Source organism: Sporisorium graminicola, chromosome SGRAM_6, assembly GCF_005498985.1.
Source record: "Sporisorium graminicola strain CBS 10092 chromosome SGRAM_6, whole genome shotgun sequence".
In the NCBI taxonomy this organism is placed as follows: domain Eukaryota; kingdom Fungi; phylum Basidiomycota; class Ustilaginomycetes; order Ustilaginales; family Ustilaginaceae; genus Sporisorium; species Sporisorium graminicola.
Genome location: NC_043736.1, coordinates 769,815 through 788,480, shown reverse-complemented (window position 1 = coordinate 788,480; position 18,666 = coordinate 769,815). Strand labels below are relative to the sequence as shown.

The following is an 18,666-nucleotide window of genomic DNA, read 5'->3' as shown; positions in this document are numbered from 1 at the left end:
TCAGTCTCGCGCACAAGCACAAGCTTGTTTTTCTCCGCTCTTGTTCGGCACTGCTTTTTGCATTTTCGCCCCGTTCTCTTCCTTTTCTCTCCTCTGCTTTTCTGCTTGCTCCCACCGCCCGCATCTTCTTTCCAATCTTGTCGAAACCTGATCTCTAAATATATTCTCGAGAAGTTCTTCTGTATTATGCTGGATGGAACAAGTAGAGTTGAAGAGCAAGAAGACCTCCGCTCTCTCGCTGTGGGCGGGCACTATAATTGTTTGTGGCGGCAACAGAGACCGATCTGATTGCTTTCGCACTCTGCTGCTCTGCTGCCCACACCGGCACCGAGCACCGATTGAGAAGAGATCTCCAAGCTGCAGGCTAAGCTGGTTTGGAACATTGTTGCGCTCCGCCTCTTCTGGCAGGAAAAGATTTGCGGTATCTCGAAGCAGAGCAGGCTTTGCAGCCCGCAGACGAGCTTTGGGAAACAGTCAGACGAGCAAAGCACTTTCAGATTGCAGACTCGCTTGTTTGCTTTTCGACGTGGATTCGTGCATTGGTGTGCGTGTGGTTCCAGCTGGGCGGCTCTCTTCTGAGGCCGGTCTTGTTCCGTGACTCTCCTGAGCCGCACTCCTTTTGGAAGAAATGCACTTTTTTGTCTCAAAGCGCGGATCAGTCGTCGCCGAAAAACCTCAAAGCCGATCTACCCCTCTCATCGATATGCTTTTGAGACTTGTTGCAGTTCAAATCTCTGCATCGGAAGCGGCGCGTCCCAGGCGAGAAAAGCTTGGGTCGGAAGAGCGGTGTCATGCAGATCGTAGCCGTCGAAACGCATGCTAGGTCGCCCTTTCGCGCGCTAGTCTGCCTCCGACTCTTTGGCACTGAGCTCTATTGCGCGGAGGCTGGATGGAAAGTCGGCTGAGCTTTTGTTTCGCAGAGCACGAGTTGACCGTTCCGCAGTTGGTTTTTGCGGTGGTTACAACGGGCAAGGAGCAGTCGGTCTAAGTTGACCGACATGAAACACTACCTGTGCACCTTAAATTTCGTGGTAGCATACGGACCCGGAACGGCTTACAAGAACGCTCGTCGGTCCCGCCTTGTTTGGTTCGACACCAACGCTTACTCTTCGTCAAGCCGGTCGCCTGTTTGCTTGGCTTGGACCGTTGGGATCTGCTCTTGCTACTGCATCGTTCGGCGCGGTATTCGACGGTCGGGATGAGCCGTCGGACTGAGCCAACAGAAGGTGGGGCAACAGGCTGAGCTTGCAGCGTTTCCGACCAATCAGCTTCTCTCATGCGGTTAACGTGGACTGACGATTGGCTGAGCTTTTGCAGCCTTTGTGTGTGTGATGTCCTCTTATGACATGTGCATTGCTGCACCACGCGAAAGCCTTTCTTTGATCGAGTGCTTTCCCATTGGTCGGCGAATTCGCAATTGGTCTGTCTTGCCGGCGGGTATCTCGAAGCCATGTCGTACCGCCCAAACCGAACACCAACCTCCCGCTCCGCGCTTGAGCATATCGATTCTCGCTTTAGCTCATCTCCACAATTCGCACCCCTGGCCATGGTCACACGAGTAAGACCATCAGGAACAAGGTGCATCTGTGCAGATCAGCATGAACACTGGTCTCCGAGAGACGCCAAGGATGCTGTGCGGCAAAGTTTGCGGTATCGATCTCGGCGAGACTCTGCTCGAACTCACGGCTCCTGGACCTCTTCGCGCAGACTGCACTCGTTGGAACTGATCCATAAACATGCCACTAGAATACAAGTTAATAGTACAAGGAAGAAGAATCGAGCCCGGCTAAGTGGTGCGCCGACAATGACATTTAGGTGCCTGGACAGTCGCTCGACCAATGACCCTTTTGGCCGCATCGAAAGCAACCGTCATCTTTACCGCCGCCGCCCTTAGATCCGCCCCTACCTCTGCCTCTTCCTCTGCTCTTGGCGCCGCCAGTGTTTCCACCCCTCGTCGATGATGTTGACGAGCCTCCATTACCGCCCATGTTAGACTGCTGTGGGTTAGGGCAATTGGATGCCCAATGACCGCTTTGTCCACACCGGAAGCAACCGTCGCCACCCCCTCCTCCCGCCGCGTTTGCACCGTTCAAAGGTCTACCGTAGCCATTGCTAGTGCTGCCCGCCGTGCCTCCATCAGCGTCGTCGTTCCAGTCAAAGAACTTGCAGCGTAGGCGCGCACTCTCACGGCCACACGTCCAGAATGATCGGCCTTGGTTCGTTCCTCCGTTTGTAGTCGTCTTGAGAACCGCTTGCAGATCGCACTCGCATCGGCGTGTCCCCGAGACACTGGAGCGCATGTTCGACATCCAACCGTCCGCATCGTTGTCCCGCGGGGCCGGTCGCTTGGCTGGGACCATCCTGGTCGTAGCCGTCGATGTGTTACGACTGCTGCTGTCAGCTGAGTCGGCCCAGTCGAAAAAGTCACATTTGCCTGGATCGCCCATCGGCTTGGCACACGCAAAGAAGCGGCGACCTTGATTGGGACCGGCCTTATTCGTCGTCCTCTCCGCCGCCGCTTCGCCGCACAGGCATTGTTTCGTTCTACTTCCGCCTCCCCCGCTCGCGGCACCGCCAAATGAGCGTGATGCAGCCGCAGTGCCGCCAGTTGTCCGAGGTGGTGGAGGTATTCCCGAGCTAGCATCGTCGTCGTCGTCTGGTGGATCGAAACGTCGCGCCGGTGGAGCTGCTGTTGCACCCCCTCGCTGACCGCGTGTGGCTCCAGTTCCTCGAGAGCTAGCAGCGCCCCTTCCACGACCGTTGGCGGCACGACCCCGTGTGGCTGCGCAACCGTTGCCGCCGTTGCCAGGCTGATCGAATTCGTCATCGCTGTCCGCATCACTATCATCACCATCGCCAAATCCTTCCGGATCGGCTTCGTCTCTGTCGAGACGCTCGATGGCACGAGCTTCCTGGCCAGCACTCGGGTCAGTGAGATACTGAACCACCGTCGCGGCAATGCGATCGAATTCACGATTCGTCAACGCAAACACCTGGCGGTACTCTTCCAGACTCTCTGCGATCGTGTCTGCTTTGGAACGCTGACCGGCACAGATGAGTGACATGCGGAACTCAGTCTCGCGCCGCAGCAGGGGTTTGCTGAGCGACTTTTCGAGGTTGAGCTGATTATACCCTTCCACCAAACCGATGCCAAGCGTCGAGGGAACGAGGTACGTGGTCTTGCCTTCTTTGACGGACATCACGTAGCGACGCTCGATGACCTTGGCGATGTGTTCTGCGATAGTGGCGTCGGTGCCAATGCCGTTCTTGTCCATGAGATTGACCAGGTCGGCTTCCGTGAGCAGTTTGGGCGGCGTGGTGGACCCTTCTTTCATCTCGAGGCGCGTCGGTCGAAAGGTTTCGCCGCGAACAAAGGGAGGCAGAAGGTTGCCTTCCCACTTGTCATATGTGAACACTTCGAGATAGTTGCGCTGGAGTATGACGAGACCCGATGCGTGGAACTTTTCTCCGGCAATGCTGATAGACACGGTGGTCTGGTTGCCGAGTGCATCCTTCCAGCAGCTGGCAAGAAAACGGCGGGTGACATAATCGTAGACGCGCTTGTCGTCTCCAGTGAGACCGTTTGCATGCGAAGTCGGATGGATGGGAGGATGCGCTTTGTCGTTGTTCCTGCCGTTTCGTGGCCGCTCAAAGTCGCCATCTAACAGACGCTGCGCTACGTTTCCCCAAGCACCGTCGGCCGTCTGTTTGGCGAGGAGACTGGTAAAATCAAACTCCTTGTCGTACTGATCTGTTTCGGTTCTTGGATATGAGAGGAAGCCCTTCTGGTAAAGGGATTCGGCAACGTCGAGGATGCGCTTGGGGGTGAGTCGCAAGAGACGAGAGCCCGACTTTTGCAGCTCGACGGTAGTGAGCGGGTACGGCTTCCACTTTTTGGTCTGCTTGTTGGCGACGTTGTCGACGGTGGCGTCGGGACTGGCACGGCAGAGGTCACGAAAGATCTGGACGACGCGCTTGTCAAACAAGTGGACGCGATCCCAGCTGAAGGCGACCTTGCGGATCTCGTCGGCCGGATCGTCGGGGGATGGATCGCCGCCGGACATGCTGCGTGTCTTGTGCACCTGCAACAGCCAAAAGGGCTCGGGAACAAAATGGACCACCTTGTTGTACCTATCGACGACGAATCCTAGCGTGGGGAATTGGCAAGGGCCATAGCTGATGACTTGGCGCTGCTCGCTGAAGGCAGGGATGCGGTTCTGCAGCGCCAGGGTCTGCATGCGGGTGAAGGCGGCACCTATGCGGAGGTCGAGCTGGATGCGCGACTCTACGGCGTCGGCGGCCCTCCAATCGAGGTCAACGGTGTTCTGACAGGCCGCGTGGATCTGCGAGTCGATGATGGCCGAGAAGCGGGCACGCATGACGCGGATGTTGCGCCGCACCTTGCGCACTTCGGTGACAATCTCGCTTCCGATGTGTTCGCCTTCGCGATCGCAATCGGTCCAGATCATGACGGCGTCGGCGTTGCGAGCCTCCATGCGTAGATTGGTTCCGATGTGCTTTGCATCGTCGCTTAGGTCCGTAATGATGGGCGCATGGAAGAGATCGGCGGGGGAACAAGAGAACCAGCCTTTGTGTGGAGGCCCAAAATCGGCACTTGTGAGGTGTCCACGGACCGAAGTCATAGTCATATCGACTATGCCTTGAACGCCGGGCATCTTGTACTGGAAGTCATAGTTGCGACAGAACTTGTCCTTTCCGGGTCGATTGGAAGGATGTCCGCGAGCAAGGATGTTGGCGATGCTCTTTGCAATGGAAGGCTTTTCGGCCACGCACAAGATCTTCATGCCGCGAGCGATCGATGCCGGGGCGTAGTTACAGAGTGTAGAAGGTGCAGAAGATCGGTTTACGAATCTGGTGGTGGACGTCCAGAGGCTGGATGTTGGGCAGTGTCCTGGTGGTAATGTGTTGCGGGTGGGGGCATAAGCAGCAGTGCATGGTAGCTGGCTCGAGTGATGGTGGAAGAAGCAGAAGCAGCTCGGTATCGTCCTGAAGCGTGCTCGGAGAGCAAGAACATGCCATGGGCCTGAGGGTACTAATCTCCGCTGCGAGCTGACCTTGCTCGATGCTCAGTCGAACGCCACGAACATTGCCAGCATCTAACGAACGAACGTGGAAGCGAAGGTTGCGGCTGTCGGGGCCGTGCTGCGGTTGTTCTTGTACTGGCAAGTGGCTGTTGACCTGCAGCGAGATTCAGTCGAGGTGGCGGCGATGATGGTCACCTGCCAAGGTCGAGATGCGGGATCAGTGGCTTTGATCAAGGGGCGGAAGGAACCCGAGAAGAACACAACTCGAATTGACACGAAATGGCTCAGTCAGGGCTTTTCGCCTTCTGCTGTGTCACTTTTGCTTTCCTTTCGCGGCGACGCGTCCGAGACCAACACTTTGAAAAATCACCAAATCTCAGTTAAATTTTCGTTGAGTGCGAAAAGCGTTAATTGCATGTCAGCTTGGGCGCGGCGCAGTTGTCTTGGCCATGTGTCTCACGGCCACTCTAGTCATCTGACGTTGCACCTCTACTTGTCTACGAACATCCACCAGCGCATCCACCGCGGCATCCGGCACAAGTCCAAGCCTGAGCACCACCCTGCTTGAGCAGCAGCGTCACGATACTCGCCGCGCCTTCTCCCAGCACGAATCCACTGGCGACGATGATGATGCCTATTCCTGCCATCGACGACTTCTTGGTCGACGACGACTTCCGCGAATGGTACCAGTGTGCGATCAGTCCACCCACCAGACGGGCCAATGAAAAGTTGGGCGTGTTGAGCATCCCCACGGCGAACGCGATTCCGCTCGGCACCACTTTGGCAACCTTGGCGGCGGTGCTCGTGCCTACTTGGCCCTCTTGGTGCAGCGCCTTGCTGCGTGCCAGCGTCTTGATCACTCCCGTCACGGCAAAGATGGCGCCGAAAGAGATCATGAATACATTGACCTTTTCGGGCAAGTGTCCGTGATTCACCAGCCTCGCCAGGTTGAGCCAAACCGCTGCGGTCGGTGCCGGGAACTGCGGGCCAGGAATCTCGTACGCATTTGTATACAGCTTGTACGCAAAGCTGCTCACCAAGATGCCGAGCGTGCTTCCGATTAGCTGGCCTTTAAATTGCGACCTCGGGGACGCACCCACGAGGTGCCCCGTCTTGTAGTCCTGCATCAGGTCGCCTGCTTGCATCGCACCTGCCTCCGAGATGCCTCCTGCGATCAGGTTGGCCACCACATTGCCCGGCTGCACCAGCGCAAAGATGAGCTGCGAAATCTTGCCGATGCCCGACACGGGGTTGAGATCCGTCTCGCCGAGCGCACGCACGCCCAGGATGGCGAACAGCGAAGCGAGCACGATGCCCAACAGAGTGGCCCACGGTGAGATGCCTTCCGCTCCGAACGAGTTGTAGATGAGCAGCACAGCAACCAGCGTAGACCCCACTAAGCCGCTGACGATCCATGTCTTTGGAGTATCTCGATGCGGTGGCTCGTGGTCGTCGTCTATCTCTTCCTGCGCCTCCCTCGCGTTTGTGTTATGTCTATCTTGAACATCGTCGCGTTGCTGACGCCTCTGCTGCTTTGCTGCTGCCAAGCTCTTTAGATCGTGAATGCCATTGCTGGCGATCAAAGCTACCAGGCCAACGATACTCTCGGAGCACATGACGGCCAAGCTGATCCACAATATCCACCCTTTACTCCCATCCTCCGAGTCGAGCGGATGCCCCGGTGCCCAGCCATTGTAGTAGGCCAGCGGGCTCAGCACCGCCCATCCCACAAGTGCACCCGCCGTCATGCTCACCGTGGTGGGTAAGCCCATGATAATGCCTTGACCGATGTAATTGAGCGAAGGCGTGAACCAGAACCCCCACATCGAGGCAAGGTTGTGCGGCGGGATGAAGTCGAACAGCGGCATGGCGTACAGAACGGGGATGTAGTACGACAGCACCGTGAACCCAGCGGAGCCCAAAAAGGACCATGCCAACGCCTTCCAGCCTTGCGAGCTGTCGATTACGTCTTCCTCCTCCTCGACCCTGTCGGTGCTGGCATCCTGTATGCTCAGCAGCGCAGTTCGCTCATCGTCTTCTACTGCTGCTTCGGCATCGTCCGAGTAGCTTCGTCTCTGTCGTGCCGCAGCTCCGGGCCCATCAGATGTGGTAGAGTCGTGCTGTCGGATTAGAGGCTTGTTGTGCAGCACGGCGATCAACTGTGCTGTCGCCGTACCGCTCGGGAATGTCAGTTTCTCCTTTACAATCATGGGCTCTCGCAGCGGCGAGGCGAAGAAAACGCCAAAGTAGGCCAACGCAAAGCACCAGCCCAGGAGGTGCACAAAGTCTAAGTCGATGGGCCCGCTGCCGTCCTTTTCCCAAGTCAGCTTCTTGAGCGCTGGAATCACGCCAACCAGGCCTGCCGAGAGCGGCATTACTCCGACCGCCGCGGCCGTCGTCTGCACCAGCACGTTTTCTTGTGGTGTGAATGGGCTCGACATGAGCACGAAGCGTCGACCTGCCACGTCGATGTAGCGCGGCAGGATGCGAAACAGCGCAAAACCAAGCAGCGAGCTTTGAAGCGACATCATGCTGATCCACCCTGACTGCAGCCCGAGGTAGAGGTTGGTGAAGGCGAGCAGGCAACCGATCAGTAGGCCGGCTAGTACGGCTCGTATTGTGAAATCATCATCGTCTGAAGACTGGGTGGTGGAGGAGATCCCGTCGACTACTGTGAAGGTAGGGAGGTGAGCGGTGGCATCTCTTGATCCGGATGGTACGCCTGGCGTTTCTATTGATGTGGCTGGCATTATTGCTATGTCCACCTGAGCAAATCCGGTTCTAGACCTAATGTACACGGCTTGTTGAAGGCGAGGGTGTTGATGTCCAAGGAGAGGATGTTGATGTTGTGTTTATGCCGAGCCGTTATGTTGAGCAGCTGCGGGTCAGCTAGCTTGTTGACTCGACCGGGTGCGTTCCACCACGCAAGCCTGCACCAAGCCTTTGTTGGTGACTGTCGAGGTCGTTGGAGACACAGCTATCCGATGTCAAGCAGTGATTAAGATATCGGCTGTACATTTAACTCGAGACCTCGAGGGGGCTGTTGTGTTTCGGCGATATCATCGAGGCGGGTGCGGCTATGTAAGCGAACCGCCTTGCGTCAGAGAGAGCTCGGTTTTATCGGAATGTTACAGCGACATTTGTCACGCGACAATGGAAACTGGACGGCTCTTCGGGTTGAGAAAGCGTTTCCGAAATGCCGGGAACTGCACATGGTTTCCATTGCGGAGGGTCCACCACCAACGCCGAGTGATCTTGGCGGACTGTATCCTCACCCTCACCAGCTCACATCGCAGCATCATCTTCCCAGTCATGTCATCGCCTCACCAAGACGCCACGGGTGGCATCCTCACCCCAGACCAAGTAGCCCAGTTCCATCGGGACGGCTACCTCCTTCTGCCCTCGTTCTTCGATCCGGCCCCACTCCTCTCGCACAGCAAACACCTCATCTCCAACTTCCCGCTGGAGAACCACCCGCTCACGGCATTCACCACTTCGGACGACGAGCGCGGCGAAGAAGCGCACGTTGGTGACCGCTACTTTCTCGACTCTGGCGACAAGATCCACTACTTTTTCGAAGAGGGTGCTATCGACCCGACCACCAAGCAGCTGCGCGTTGCGAAAGATCGAGCGATCAACAAGTGTGGACATGGGCTGCACATGCTTGATCCGACATTCCGGAAATTCTCGTTCAGCCCGCAGCTGCAGAATGTCGCCAAGAGTCTAGGTGTGCATCAGGACCCGAAGGTGTTGCAGAGTATGATTATCTGCAAGCAGCCGAGTATTGGCGGTGCGGTGCCGAGCCATAACGACTCGACGTTCCTCTATACCGACCCGCCTTCCGCCATCGGCTTCTGGTTCGCGCTTGAAGACTGTACCCCCAGCAACGGCTGCTTGTCCTTCCTCCCCGGCTCGCATCGCTGGCCCAAGACCCAGCCAACCCCTGCTCCAGCATTCCCCTCCGCCCGACCCGCTGACGAGCACAATGCCACACTCGGCACAGCGAGAGGCGTTAACAAGCGCTTCGTCCGCAAGGACCCCGCAAACCCAGATGCAGGCACGACTTTCCTCCAGCTATCCGAGAACGAGGAGACCAGCTGGAACGACGAGAAGGCCGAGGTCGCAGAGTGCAAGGCGGGAACCTTGGTGCTGATTCACGGGTCGGTGCTGCACAAGAGCGAGAAGAACTTGAGCGATAGAAGCCGGTTCATCTACACGTTCCACATGATCGAAGGCGATGCTAAGTATGATGACAGGAACTGGCTGCAGCCTACCGAACAGCATCCGTTTCCTAGCCTGTTCGCTGCTAAGCAAGCCTAGGGAGAGCGGTCCAACACGGCAACAGTACAGTCTCAAAGCCAGACAATGTGACGAAGAAATAATGCGACATTAGTTACAGAACGAAGACCAAAAGATGCGAGGTACAGAGATGCAAAGGAAAGAACACAAAGACGACTCCTGTCCTGATGAGGCTCCTTACGCCTTAGGCTTGACGATCTGAATGCCAGGCGTGCCCACCAACGCATCCCATCCTCTCACCACCGAGTACGCCTTCACCCCCGCATGCCTCAACACGCTCACCGCCAGCCTACCCGTCTCACCCGTATAGTCGATCACCAGAGCTTCACGCTGCGACTTTTTCAAGCATGCGAGCATCTCCGGTAGACTCAGCTGGTTGAGCTCGGCGACGCCGTTGCCGGGGCATTCGTGAGCCACGTCCGGCTGTTCGACGAAGCGTTTGTTGAGCTCGGTAAACTGCGTAGCGAGCAATACGGCGTCTTCGTAGGGGCTGGGGTCTTCGGCGTTGAGGCTGGAGAGCGGGATATGTCGCGCGTGTGCCAAGTGGCCCGCTGCAAAGTCGGCGCGCGAACGTAGGTCGATGATCGCCGGGCGCAGCAGCCCCGGGGTAGCGGGGGTGGACGAGGCGTCTGAATCCGACTCGGACGGGTCGGAGGACAGCTCGGAGGGCGACGGCAGCTCGACGCGCTCCATCGAGAAGCGTGGATACACTAGCATCGTCTGTGCACTCGCCACATCCAAGATCCAGCTCGTGCTGTACTTGTACTGGTCCACTTGGAAGAGATGCTCGTTGACGATGGGCGGGAACAGCTGCGCGTCGCACTTGTCGAAGTATTCATCGACGTACTGGAACGGCAGATCGCAGCAGAGGAAGACGGCCTGGATGGGTTGGCCGTCGTTCTGCTGACGAAGCTGCGACAGCGTGCCCTGCTTTTTGCGTCGTTCGAGCACCTGGAACAGACCTTGCAGCGAGAAGCCGCTACTGGGACCGCAGACGATGCCGTAGCGACACAGCTGCATGCTCAGGGTGTAGCTCTCCGGGCTGGTGACGTCTTCGACCGAGTCGACCAGTCCTTTCCAAGGGAAATCAACCGGTTCGAGAAGCTCACGAGGTCGCGGGCCGGGTACCTTGTCGCCGCGTGCAACGCAGACACCTACGATGTGCATATCTGGTTGGTCCTGCTTCAGCCTCGTTGCTGTACCGGTGATGGTTCCTCCCGTACCCATGCCGCCAGCGAAGACATTGATGTCCGGCAGCTGCTGCAGAAGCTGCTTGCCCGTCCACCGTGTGTGAGCTGCCGGGTTGGCTGGGTTTTCGTACTGGTTCGGGTTGTACACGCCAGGTTGAGAGCCTTGGGCGGCAGCCTTGGCGATGCCGCCCATGGGGTCTTGCGGCGGCGACTGGGAGGGACCGCCGAAGAGTGCAAGCTCGAGCCCAAAGAACCGCATCAGTGATGACTTGGTGGGCGAGACCTTATTCGACATCCATGCGCGCACCTTGGACACGCCGTGCTGACGCGCGATCATGGCCATCGACGTGACCGTGGAGCCGGAAGACGACTCGGTGACCGTGTGGATGGCTTGTGCCGCGCGCTGCTCCGGAGTCGAGTCGAGCGAGATGACTCCGCCAGACTCGAGGAGGGACAGGGCTGTCGATGGTGGTGAACAGACAAAACCATTTTGTGCGAACAACGTTGAGACGACGACGGCCAACACGCAGTGGTTGCAAGAGAAAGGGAGGGGGAGAGATGTGAGGTCAGTATGGATTGATCAAGGATGGCGAAGAGCGGATCGACATGACGACATGTTTTCTTCCACACTGTTACATCTCCACTACTTCTTTCCAATAATTTCTTGTCGTTTTTCGAATTGGCCCGCGGCGCAAGCCGCGCAAATTGCGTGATCTGCTAGCAAAATGGCGTGCTTGCCTTGCTCGTGCAAATTTCTGCTCGAGTGGTCAAGCAAACGGTGGTTGGCGTCTTGGGCCAGCACGTCTGGAGCCCGCCACAGCCCGCTCGTCGTCTCGGCGGATGATATCAATCCGAGCCATTCGCCATCGTTGTCCTGCCCCTCGCTTGCTCTTACGCTTGCGCTTGTTCTTGCGTGCTCACAAGCAGTGCAAGACGCAAGAGGTTGGCCGATGACGCCTGTCTCCCGCAGGAGCCTTGTTCCTATCTAATCTAATCCTCCGAGATAGTACCCACCCGTCCTGCGGTGGTGCTGGGCTCATGGGTCCCTATCTAATCTAGGGTCTGCAAGAAGAATCCATCTTGTTGCGAGCGTCCATTCCTCCGTCCCACCATCACTATCATCCTGTATCGAACTCCTGCTCCCTCAACCAAGGCGACCATTGATGGTCGACTTCGCCTCGAGCATCCACCGGCAACGCAAACCTTGTTCACCGCGCGCCCATCGCTTCACTCGCATCTCTGTCTCGCACAAGCAACACTTACCAGGCAAGCTCTTGACATTGGTTGCAGGCAAGGCCGTGAGCATCTTTGCGTAGATCCTAACGCCATCGTCGTAGAACGGATTCAGCTGCGGAGGCAACTCGACCAGCGGCAGTGGCGCGTTCTTGTCTGGGTTGAAATAGTCGACGAGACTGTTCGCGCCCTTGAACACGTTCATTTGGGCTGGGTCGTAGGTGTGAACCGGTGGCGATCGACTCGACATGGTTGATAGGTGGTGTTGAAGGTGCTGCTTGGTGGGCCGGTTGGAATGATGCGGGAGGGGGTAGGGACGATGGCGAGGGATGATGTATCATACTGCTTGATGTTAACTTTTTTCCCGCAGGCTCGTCGCGCTGGATGAGGCAGTCGAACTCTGAGGCAGACTGAGCGGGATTGAGGGTCAAAGCGACACTAAGAAGGCGCGGAGACGAGAGGTTTTGAGCGCTCGATCGCAACGGTTCAACGCCGTCGACTGGCAGTCTCACCTCTCAACTGGCTCAATCGGAACGGGAGAGCTGCGGTTCGCCTGCAGTGCCGCCCTGCGGAAGCAGCTGTCTTGGCAAGCACTCTAAGATTCCGACCATGTCTGACTGCGATCGGGCGCGGGGAAAAGACTGGCAGCACACACATACACACAGACACACGGGCTCACCCTGCATTCACGCACACGTTGCGAACGATTCAAAGGCGGGACAAGAGAAGCTGAGATGCAGGAAGGCGACGCCGATTCAGCCTGCAGCGCTCACCCTCGTTTTCTTCTCTCCAAGGCCATCTCGGAGGCCGAGACAAAGGCGAAGTTCCTCTCTTCGCGTCCAAAGTTTTCTCAAGATCCCGGCCTGCAGCAAGCACACTTTCCGTTCCTTGAAATTTTCTTCCCCATTTCCCCTGCCATTGGCACGTGTGGAAGCTCCGAAATCCAAAACTGATCGACAGGGATCGACCCACCCGCATTCCCGATCCGATTCCAAACCAGCCTTCTTGCGAAGGACAGGAACGTGTCCCAAACACACAAGACAGACATCAGACGAGCGAGTAAGGATGATTGCTGGATTAAGGCGGTCATATGGTAGAAACGAAGCAACACAAGAATTGAGTCCATAAAGTAAAGAAGAAATGAATAATGCAGCAAAGCCCCCAGTCACCTCACAGTTACATAGACATGCTTCGAATTCTGCTCCCGATCTCGGTGGGCTCCTTGCTCCTCCCTCGTTCGTGAGCAGGCATGATCCCCGCCGCCCGCTCGGCAGCAATGATGTTCCTCTCATCCGCCAACTGTTCTCGCGGGTCGAAGGCTTTGGGGCTCTTGAACGTGTACCCCACAAACGCGAGCTGTTTGCGCATCTCCAGCAGCTTGGGGCCCTGCTCCCGGTCTCGCAGCATGGGGTCTCTTGGCTGGTCGGCGTTTGGGTTGTCCGCCGCACCGGGCGCAGCCAAAGGCGCGTCTTCGATGTCGTCCTCAAAGTGCTTGGTGTCGCCGGCGTGGCTGAGTGCGGGTCGGAACGGCGGACGCATCCTGTGCAGATTGTCCCAGTCAATGCCCCTGAACCACGGATGAGACATGAGCTCTTCCACGCCATCTTGCAGGCCGCTGCCGCTCGCACTTCCGCCTATCTGGTTGTTGAATCCAGACCTTCGCGCGTTCTGCAGGTAACTGTTGGGCCTGCTCACCGACGCCGAAGCGGTGCTGCCTAGCCTGTCTTCGCGCTCACACACCAGTCGAGCGATAAAGTCCTGCCCCTCTCGGGAGATCCTCGGCTTCGGCGGGAACCTCAGCGTCTGCTTCCAGTTGAGGATCTTCTGGCGCGTCAGATGCCTCGACTTGGACACGAACGGCGGGTAGCCATACAGCATCTCGAACACAATGACACCAAGCGACCACCAGTCACACGCCTGGTCGTAACCCAGTCCGCGCAACACTTCGGGCGCCATGTAGTTGTTGGTGCCCACCACTGAGTAAGCGATCTTCTTCTTGTTCTTCTCTCGCCACGTTAGCACGTGCGTCATGGGTGTGCCGTCGGCGTTGCGATCCGACATGATCTCAATGAGCTCCTTGTCGGTGAGACCGGCACCCGCTTGGCCTGGACCAGCTCCGCCTCGACCCGTCGCCTGCGCAGAACGACGCATGCCCGCAGCAGCGTGCGAATCGTCCAGGTCGATGCCGTGCTTTTTCAGCATATTCTTGCGCTGCTGGTCGTAGTAAGCTCCATCGTGTGCCCAGTGGAACGACTGGCACAGTCCGAAGTCGGCCAGCTTGATGTGACCGTCCGACGTGTAGAGGAAGTTGTCCGGCTTGATGTCGCGATGAATGTAGCCGAACGAATGCGCTTCGTGGATCGCGAGGATCATCTCTGCGACGTAGAAGCGCGCAAAATCTTCTTCAAAAATGTCTTTCTCGATCAGCAGATTGAGCAGGTCTCCACCTCCCATAAATTCCATGATTAGGTAGAGATGGTCGACGTCTTGGAACGAATAGACGAGCTTGACGATCCACTTTGCCGAGGCGCTGGCTGAGGCAGAAGTCATGAGATCTCGCTCGGCGCGTACATGACCCTCTTGTCCCTTGCGCAGCATGTCGGCTTTGCGCAGCTGCTTCATGGCGTACAGTTGACCCGACTGGCGTTCCTTGCACAGCGCCACCACACCAAACGCGCCGTGGCCGATGGTCTTGAGCTTGAGGAACGAGTTGACGTCGACACGCGCGCGCAGGTCGCGCAAATAGCGCGTCTCGTTGGCCATCCATGCTTCGCGGATTTGTTCCTTGTTGCTCTCGGGGATGCGCAGCGCGGCAAGCTCCGCCTCGAGTCCAGCCTTTCTGGTGTCACGAGCCTTGGGCTTCTTGAGAATTCCGTAGTAGAGGTTCTCAAAGTAGATCTTGGCAGCCACGCTTTTCTCGACGGTCTCGAGCGAAGGACGCACCGCCGCACCAATGGGCTGAGAAAATTCAGCGAGTGCTGTCATTCCGGCCGTGTCGATAGACCGAAGACTGTCGATTACGACCATGGAGTTGCGATGCTCCGAGGTGGGAGGCGTTGCAAAGCCGGTAGGAGTCTGAGGTGCCTCGTCAAAAATGGCGTTGATGGCATGCGGAGCTCCCGAGGGCAAGCCGTCGATGTTGCGGCTGTTGCGATTCGATACACTCGGCGTGACAGTGTTGGGCAACGGAGGACGATACATCATGTAGTCGGGAGCGCGCAGGTTACCGTCGCGCGCAACTGGAGGCGATGGATTGACGAGCAAAGTGCCAGCCGTGTTGGTGCGAAGAGTAGGTGGTCGGAAGGCAGGGTGAAGAGGCGGAGAGGAGAGCTGCAAGTGTGCATGGATGGCAGCTTCAAGTTCGGCGTCGGTCCCGATAGCAGGCTCCTCCTCAATCCCTGCGAACGCCTTCTTTTCTCGTGTAGGAGACAAGCCAGGAGCTGCGCCACCAGAAACACCAGGTCGGATCGTAGCGTTGGAAAATGTGCTATGACCGGCAGTGGCTGTGGTGGTGGTGGTAAGCATGGAAATTTGACTGGGTGCACCGTTGACAATGTGAAGCTGACGAGGATGGTCCTGAATCAGACTGTCCTGGTGCATGGCGGCCTGGACCTGGGCGATAGCCTCAGCTTGATTCCGGGCAGCTTGCAGACGCAGAGCCTCCTTAATAGGCTCGACCCACGATGGGTCTGCGACTTTGCCCATGCCATCGCGACTCCATCTGCTAAGGATGACCTCGGCTTGCTCAGCGTCGCTGGCGTGAGCTGCATGCACGAAGGTCTGTGTCTGGGGAGCACCGACCATATCAACGCTGATGCGCTTCTTTTGCGCTCGGGGACCAATGACGGCGGGCGCGAAGAAGTTCATAGCGGTACTGATGGCAGAAGCGTTGGCTGTATGAGTGGAGGGAGCAGCAAACGACGGACGAGGATAGGCGCCAGGAACGGCAGCGAACGAAGCGTCTTTGACGGGAGAAGCTGGGGCCCGAGGCGAGGCGTTGCCCGATTTAGCAGCGGAAGCGCCGTACTCGGGACCCGCTTGGAAGGCGTCTTGAGGCGTTTTGCGCAGTGCGCCTGAGGCCTTACTAAGCGTGGAGCGGAACTTGCCAGGGGACGAGGGACGCTGTGATGAAGAGGGTGGGGCGAGACGATTGGGCGAGGGACCTTGGTTGTTGACGAGCGACATGATGTCCCAAAAGCCCTTGTGCATGAAAGCGCTGCCCTTGACGGTGGAGCGGAGAGGCTCTTCCGAGTTGCGATACGAAGGGCTGGCCGCAAAGCGAGAGGGAGCGTTGTTGAGGTGCGGGTTTGCATACTTGGAAGAGGGCGATGGAGGCGGTCGGGATGAGGGAGCGCCTGCTTGGTTGTATCGCTGCGGCACGGGTGGCTGCTGTGGGGTATATTGCGAGGTTTGGTACAGCGCTTGAGGCTGCGTAGCAGGGGATGGGTACTGCGAAAAAGCCCGCTGAGCCGGGACTGGTCCTTGCTGGTGTGGGCTCGATTGCGACAAGTGGGGATGGGGAGCATACGCTGCGCTGGCGTGGTTGGCATAAGCTGTTGGGATCATAGGAGGTTGAGCTCTTGTGGTATACGGTTGATTGTATTGCGTAGAAGGAGCAAGAGGCTGAGGCGGAGGTTGCTGAATGTACGAGGGCCGCATTCGTTCCTCGTGTTCGTACCAGGTGGCCTCCTTGGTGGGAGGCGCAGCAAACGATCCGGCACCGCCCCCATAATAGGACATCGCACCACCACCACCTCCACTGCCTCCTGAACCGGATGAGGACGGCATGGGCCTTGCGCCCTGAGGACGTACAGTGGCCGCTGCCATGGTGAAGGCCGTCGTTGTTCGAGAGGATGTGCGTGGCAGTTGCTAGGATCTGTTTAAAGTGGCTCCGATGATGAGCCCGGCGAGGCCTGCTTGAAAGCAAGATGGGATCGGAATTGGATAGGCTGAGATGGAGGGTGTGAAGATGGTGGTCGCACAAACACGAACGAGAGCGAGCGAGAGGCAGAAAGGGAGGGAGTTGAGTGAACCGGGCCAAGAGCAAGTCAGGCAGGCGCAGGATAGGAGGCGTTGGACGTCAAAAGCTGCAGGCAGGTCAAGGCTGCATGAGGCGCAAATACAATTCGCTGCAAGTCTAGTTGAACACCACAATACAGTCTAGAACCCTTGGTTGGAGTTGCCCCTTTTTCTCCTCTGCTTGATTTAGTGATTTTCCCAAGACAGGAAAGTCAACGACCAAATTGGTCTGAGCTGGAAAGTGGAGCTGAGACCAACACATCTTGCATGCAGCCAAGTCGCCTGATACGCGCAAAACACGCGTTGACTTGTATCTACGCCTCCCAAACACAGACAAGTGTCGAGCGACTACAGGCATTCAAGGCTGCTTCGACACGAGAAGCTCAGACGATCATTTGTCCTCTTGTAAAGCATTGCAAGGTTGTGGTCATCTTACTTCCAAAAGCGTACTGTGAGAAAGTCGAGGTCACCCTGCAGCTGGTGAGACTCTGCAGCTTGTTTGTTTGTCTGTGTCGCGCGAGGGACCCCTGTCTTGGAGACAGAGAGGGAGAGCGGCAGCCGACGCCGGATGCCGGATCAGGCTTCACTCGCGCGAGTTTTTGGACAACGTTGTTCTTTTTGCCGGTGTAACATCAACAAGATTTACAAGAAGGTTTTATGTCGAGCTTTGGCAAGAGACTGGAAGCAGCAGCGAGTCTGATTCCTTGAGGCATTCGAACTCGTTACAAGAAGACCACATGTGACTCAGCCGTGCACAGCAACGGGGCCGGGCTGCGATGGCTGGCGCGCGCCTCGCTTGGGCGGTGCGCAGACTCGCCTGGAGTTGGCTCGGTGCGAGGATGAACAGCATGTGATTTGCGCATGGCACCCAATGTGGTATTGCATTGCCGGTACTGGCGAGCTTCGGCGATGCCTCGTCGGAGGTAGGAGTCCCGCCATAGCTAGCCTGTGCAGCGATCGATACCTTGGACTCTAAGAAGTCTCTCCGAAATTCTTCCGACCGCTACGTCTGCATTACGCCGAACAGTGGAAGCATACACTGTCAGGCGAAGTCCTTCATCTATTCGGCTCACGCGCTGCCAGTCGAGTAGTCAATCGTCTCTACCGGTGTTGGTGGAGCAGCTCACTCTGTTGAAGTCAACATTCCGTTCATCACCTTTCGGCAATCCGCAATATTCTTTTCCGACACTGGCCATTCTCCGGCCTTCTCACCGTCGAGCAGCCTCGCGCTCGATCCGGAGAACTCGCCGTGAAAAGACGCGGAGCCAAATGACGCTTCCCCGCATCTGGTCGCGTCGCCCTTCGTCCATCCCTGCTCCCCTGCATTCCCGCCAGCCCCAGGAAAGCAAGAAACTCAACAAGTGCATCCGACCATGTCAATCGAGCTTCTGCAAAAGCTATTCGTTCAACTTAGGTACAAAGATGTGATAGCCTCAAAGTCACTTGTTGGGTCAGCAGAGCAAGCCAAGAATTAGGTGGTCCAGGTGCGGGCTGAGCAAGTCGTTTTCGGCTATCGAACTGTTCCTTTCTCGTTTGCGAAACGGCTTGCAGAATTGCTGGCTTCGCTCTCGCTCTCGCTTTTGCTTCGGTGGTAATGCGCTCCTCGCTTCTCCAAGCCGAAAAACTCCCACCGTCGGTCCTTCCGATCCGACGTGAGTGCTCTTCCCGCCCGCCGTCTTGGTCGCCGCAGTCGTTCATGGCCGCCGCACAGCCGCTGCCCGACTTCGTCACATAATTTCCCCTTTTGGCTTTCCTCACGGCCTCGCTTGAGTGTAACGATCCGTGGAAGTTACTCCGATGCTCTTCCCTAAATCCAAAGGTGTTGCGTCGCAAGGCCCATGTTGGTCACCGTGGGGGAGCTGCCCTTCGTTAGGAACGTC

The 18,666-nt window shown here is 57.4% G+C and overlaps 5 protein-coding genes across 5 annotated transcripts; 1 reads left to right on the top strand and 4 right to left on the bottom strand.

The window, feature by feature from the left end:
* Positions 1–1,811: 1,811 nt before the first annotated feature.
* On the bottom strand, positions 1,812–4,805 carry EX895_005406 (uncharacterized protein; the record flags this gene model as incomplete). The annotated part of the gene is made up of 1 exon (XM_029885998.1): positions 1,812–4,805. The coding sequence occupies one exon, from the start codon at positions 4,803–4,805 to the stop codon at positions 1,812–1,814; it is 2,994 nt and encodes a 997-aa protein (XP_029737850.1).
* A 737-nt stretch (positions 4,806–5,542) lies between these two features.
* Positions 5,543–7,795, bottom strand: EX895_005405 (uncharacterized protein; the record flags this gene model as incomplete). The annotated part of the gene is made up of 1 exon (XM_029885997.1): positions 5,543–7,795. One exon carries the CDS (start codon positions 7,793–7,795, stop codon positions 5,543–5,545), a length of 2,253 nt encoding a protein of 750 aa, XP_029737849.1.
* Positions 7,796–8,357: 562 nt separating this feature from the next.
* Positions 8,358–9,365, top strand: EX895_005404 (uncharacterized protein; the record flags this gene model as incomplete). Its single annotated transcript, XM_029885996.1, has 1 exon — positions 8,358–9,365. One exon carries the CDS (start codon positions 8,358–8,360, stop codon positions 9,363–9,365), a length of 1,008 nt encoding a protein of 335 aa, XP_029737848.1.
* Positions 9,366–9,521: 156 nt separating this feature from the next.
* Positions 9,522–12,017, bottom strand: EX895_005403 (uncharacterized protein; the record flags this gene model as incomplete). The annotated part of the gene is made up of 2 exons (XM_029885995.1): positions 9,522–10,993; positions 11,798–12,017. 2 exons carry the CDS (start codon positions 12,015–12,017, stop codon positions 9,522–9,524), a joined length of 1,692 nt encoding a protein of 563 aa, XP_029737847.1.
* Positions 12,018–12,943: 926 nt separating this feature from the next.
* On the bottom strand, positions 12,944–16,594 carry EX895_005402 (uncharacterized protein; the record flags this gene model as incomplete). Its single annotated transcript, XM_029885994.1, has 1 exon — positions 12,944–16,594. The coding sequence occupies one exon, from the start codon at positions 16,592–16,594 to the stop codon at positions 12,944–12,946; it is 3,651 nt and encodes a 1,216-aa protein (XP_029737846.1).
* Positions 16,595–18,666: the final 2,072 nt, after the last annotated feature.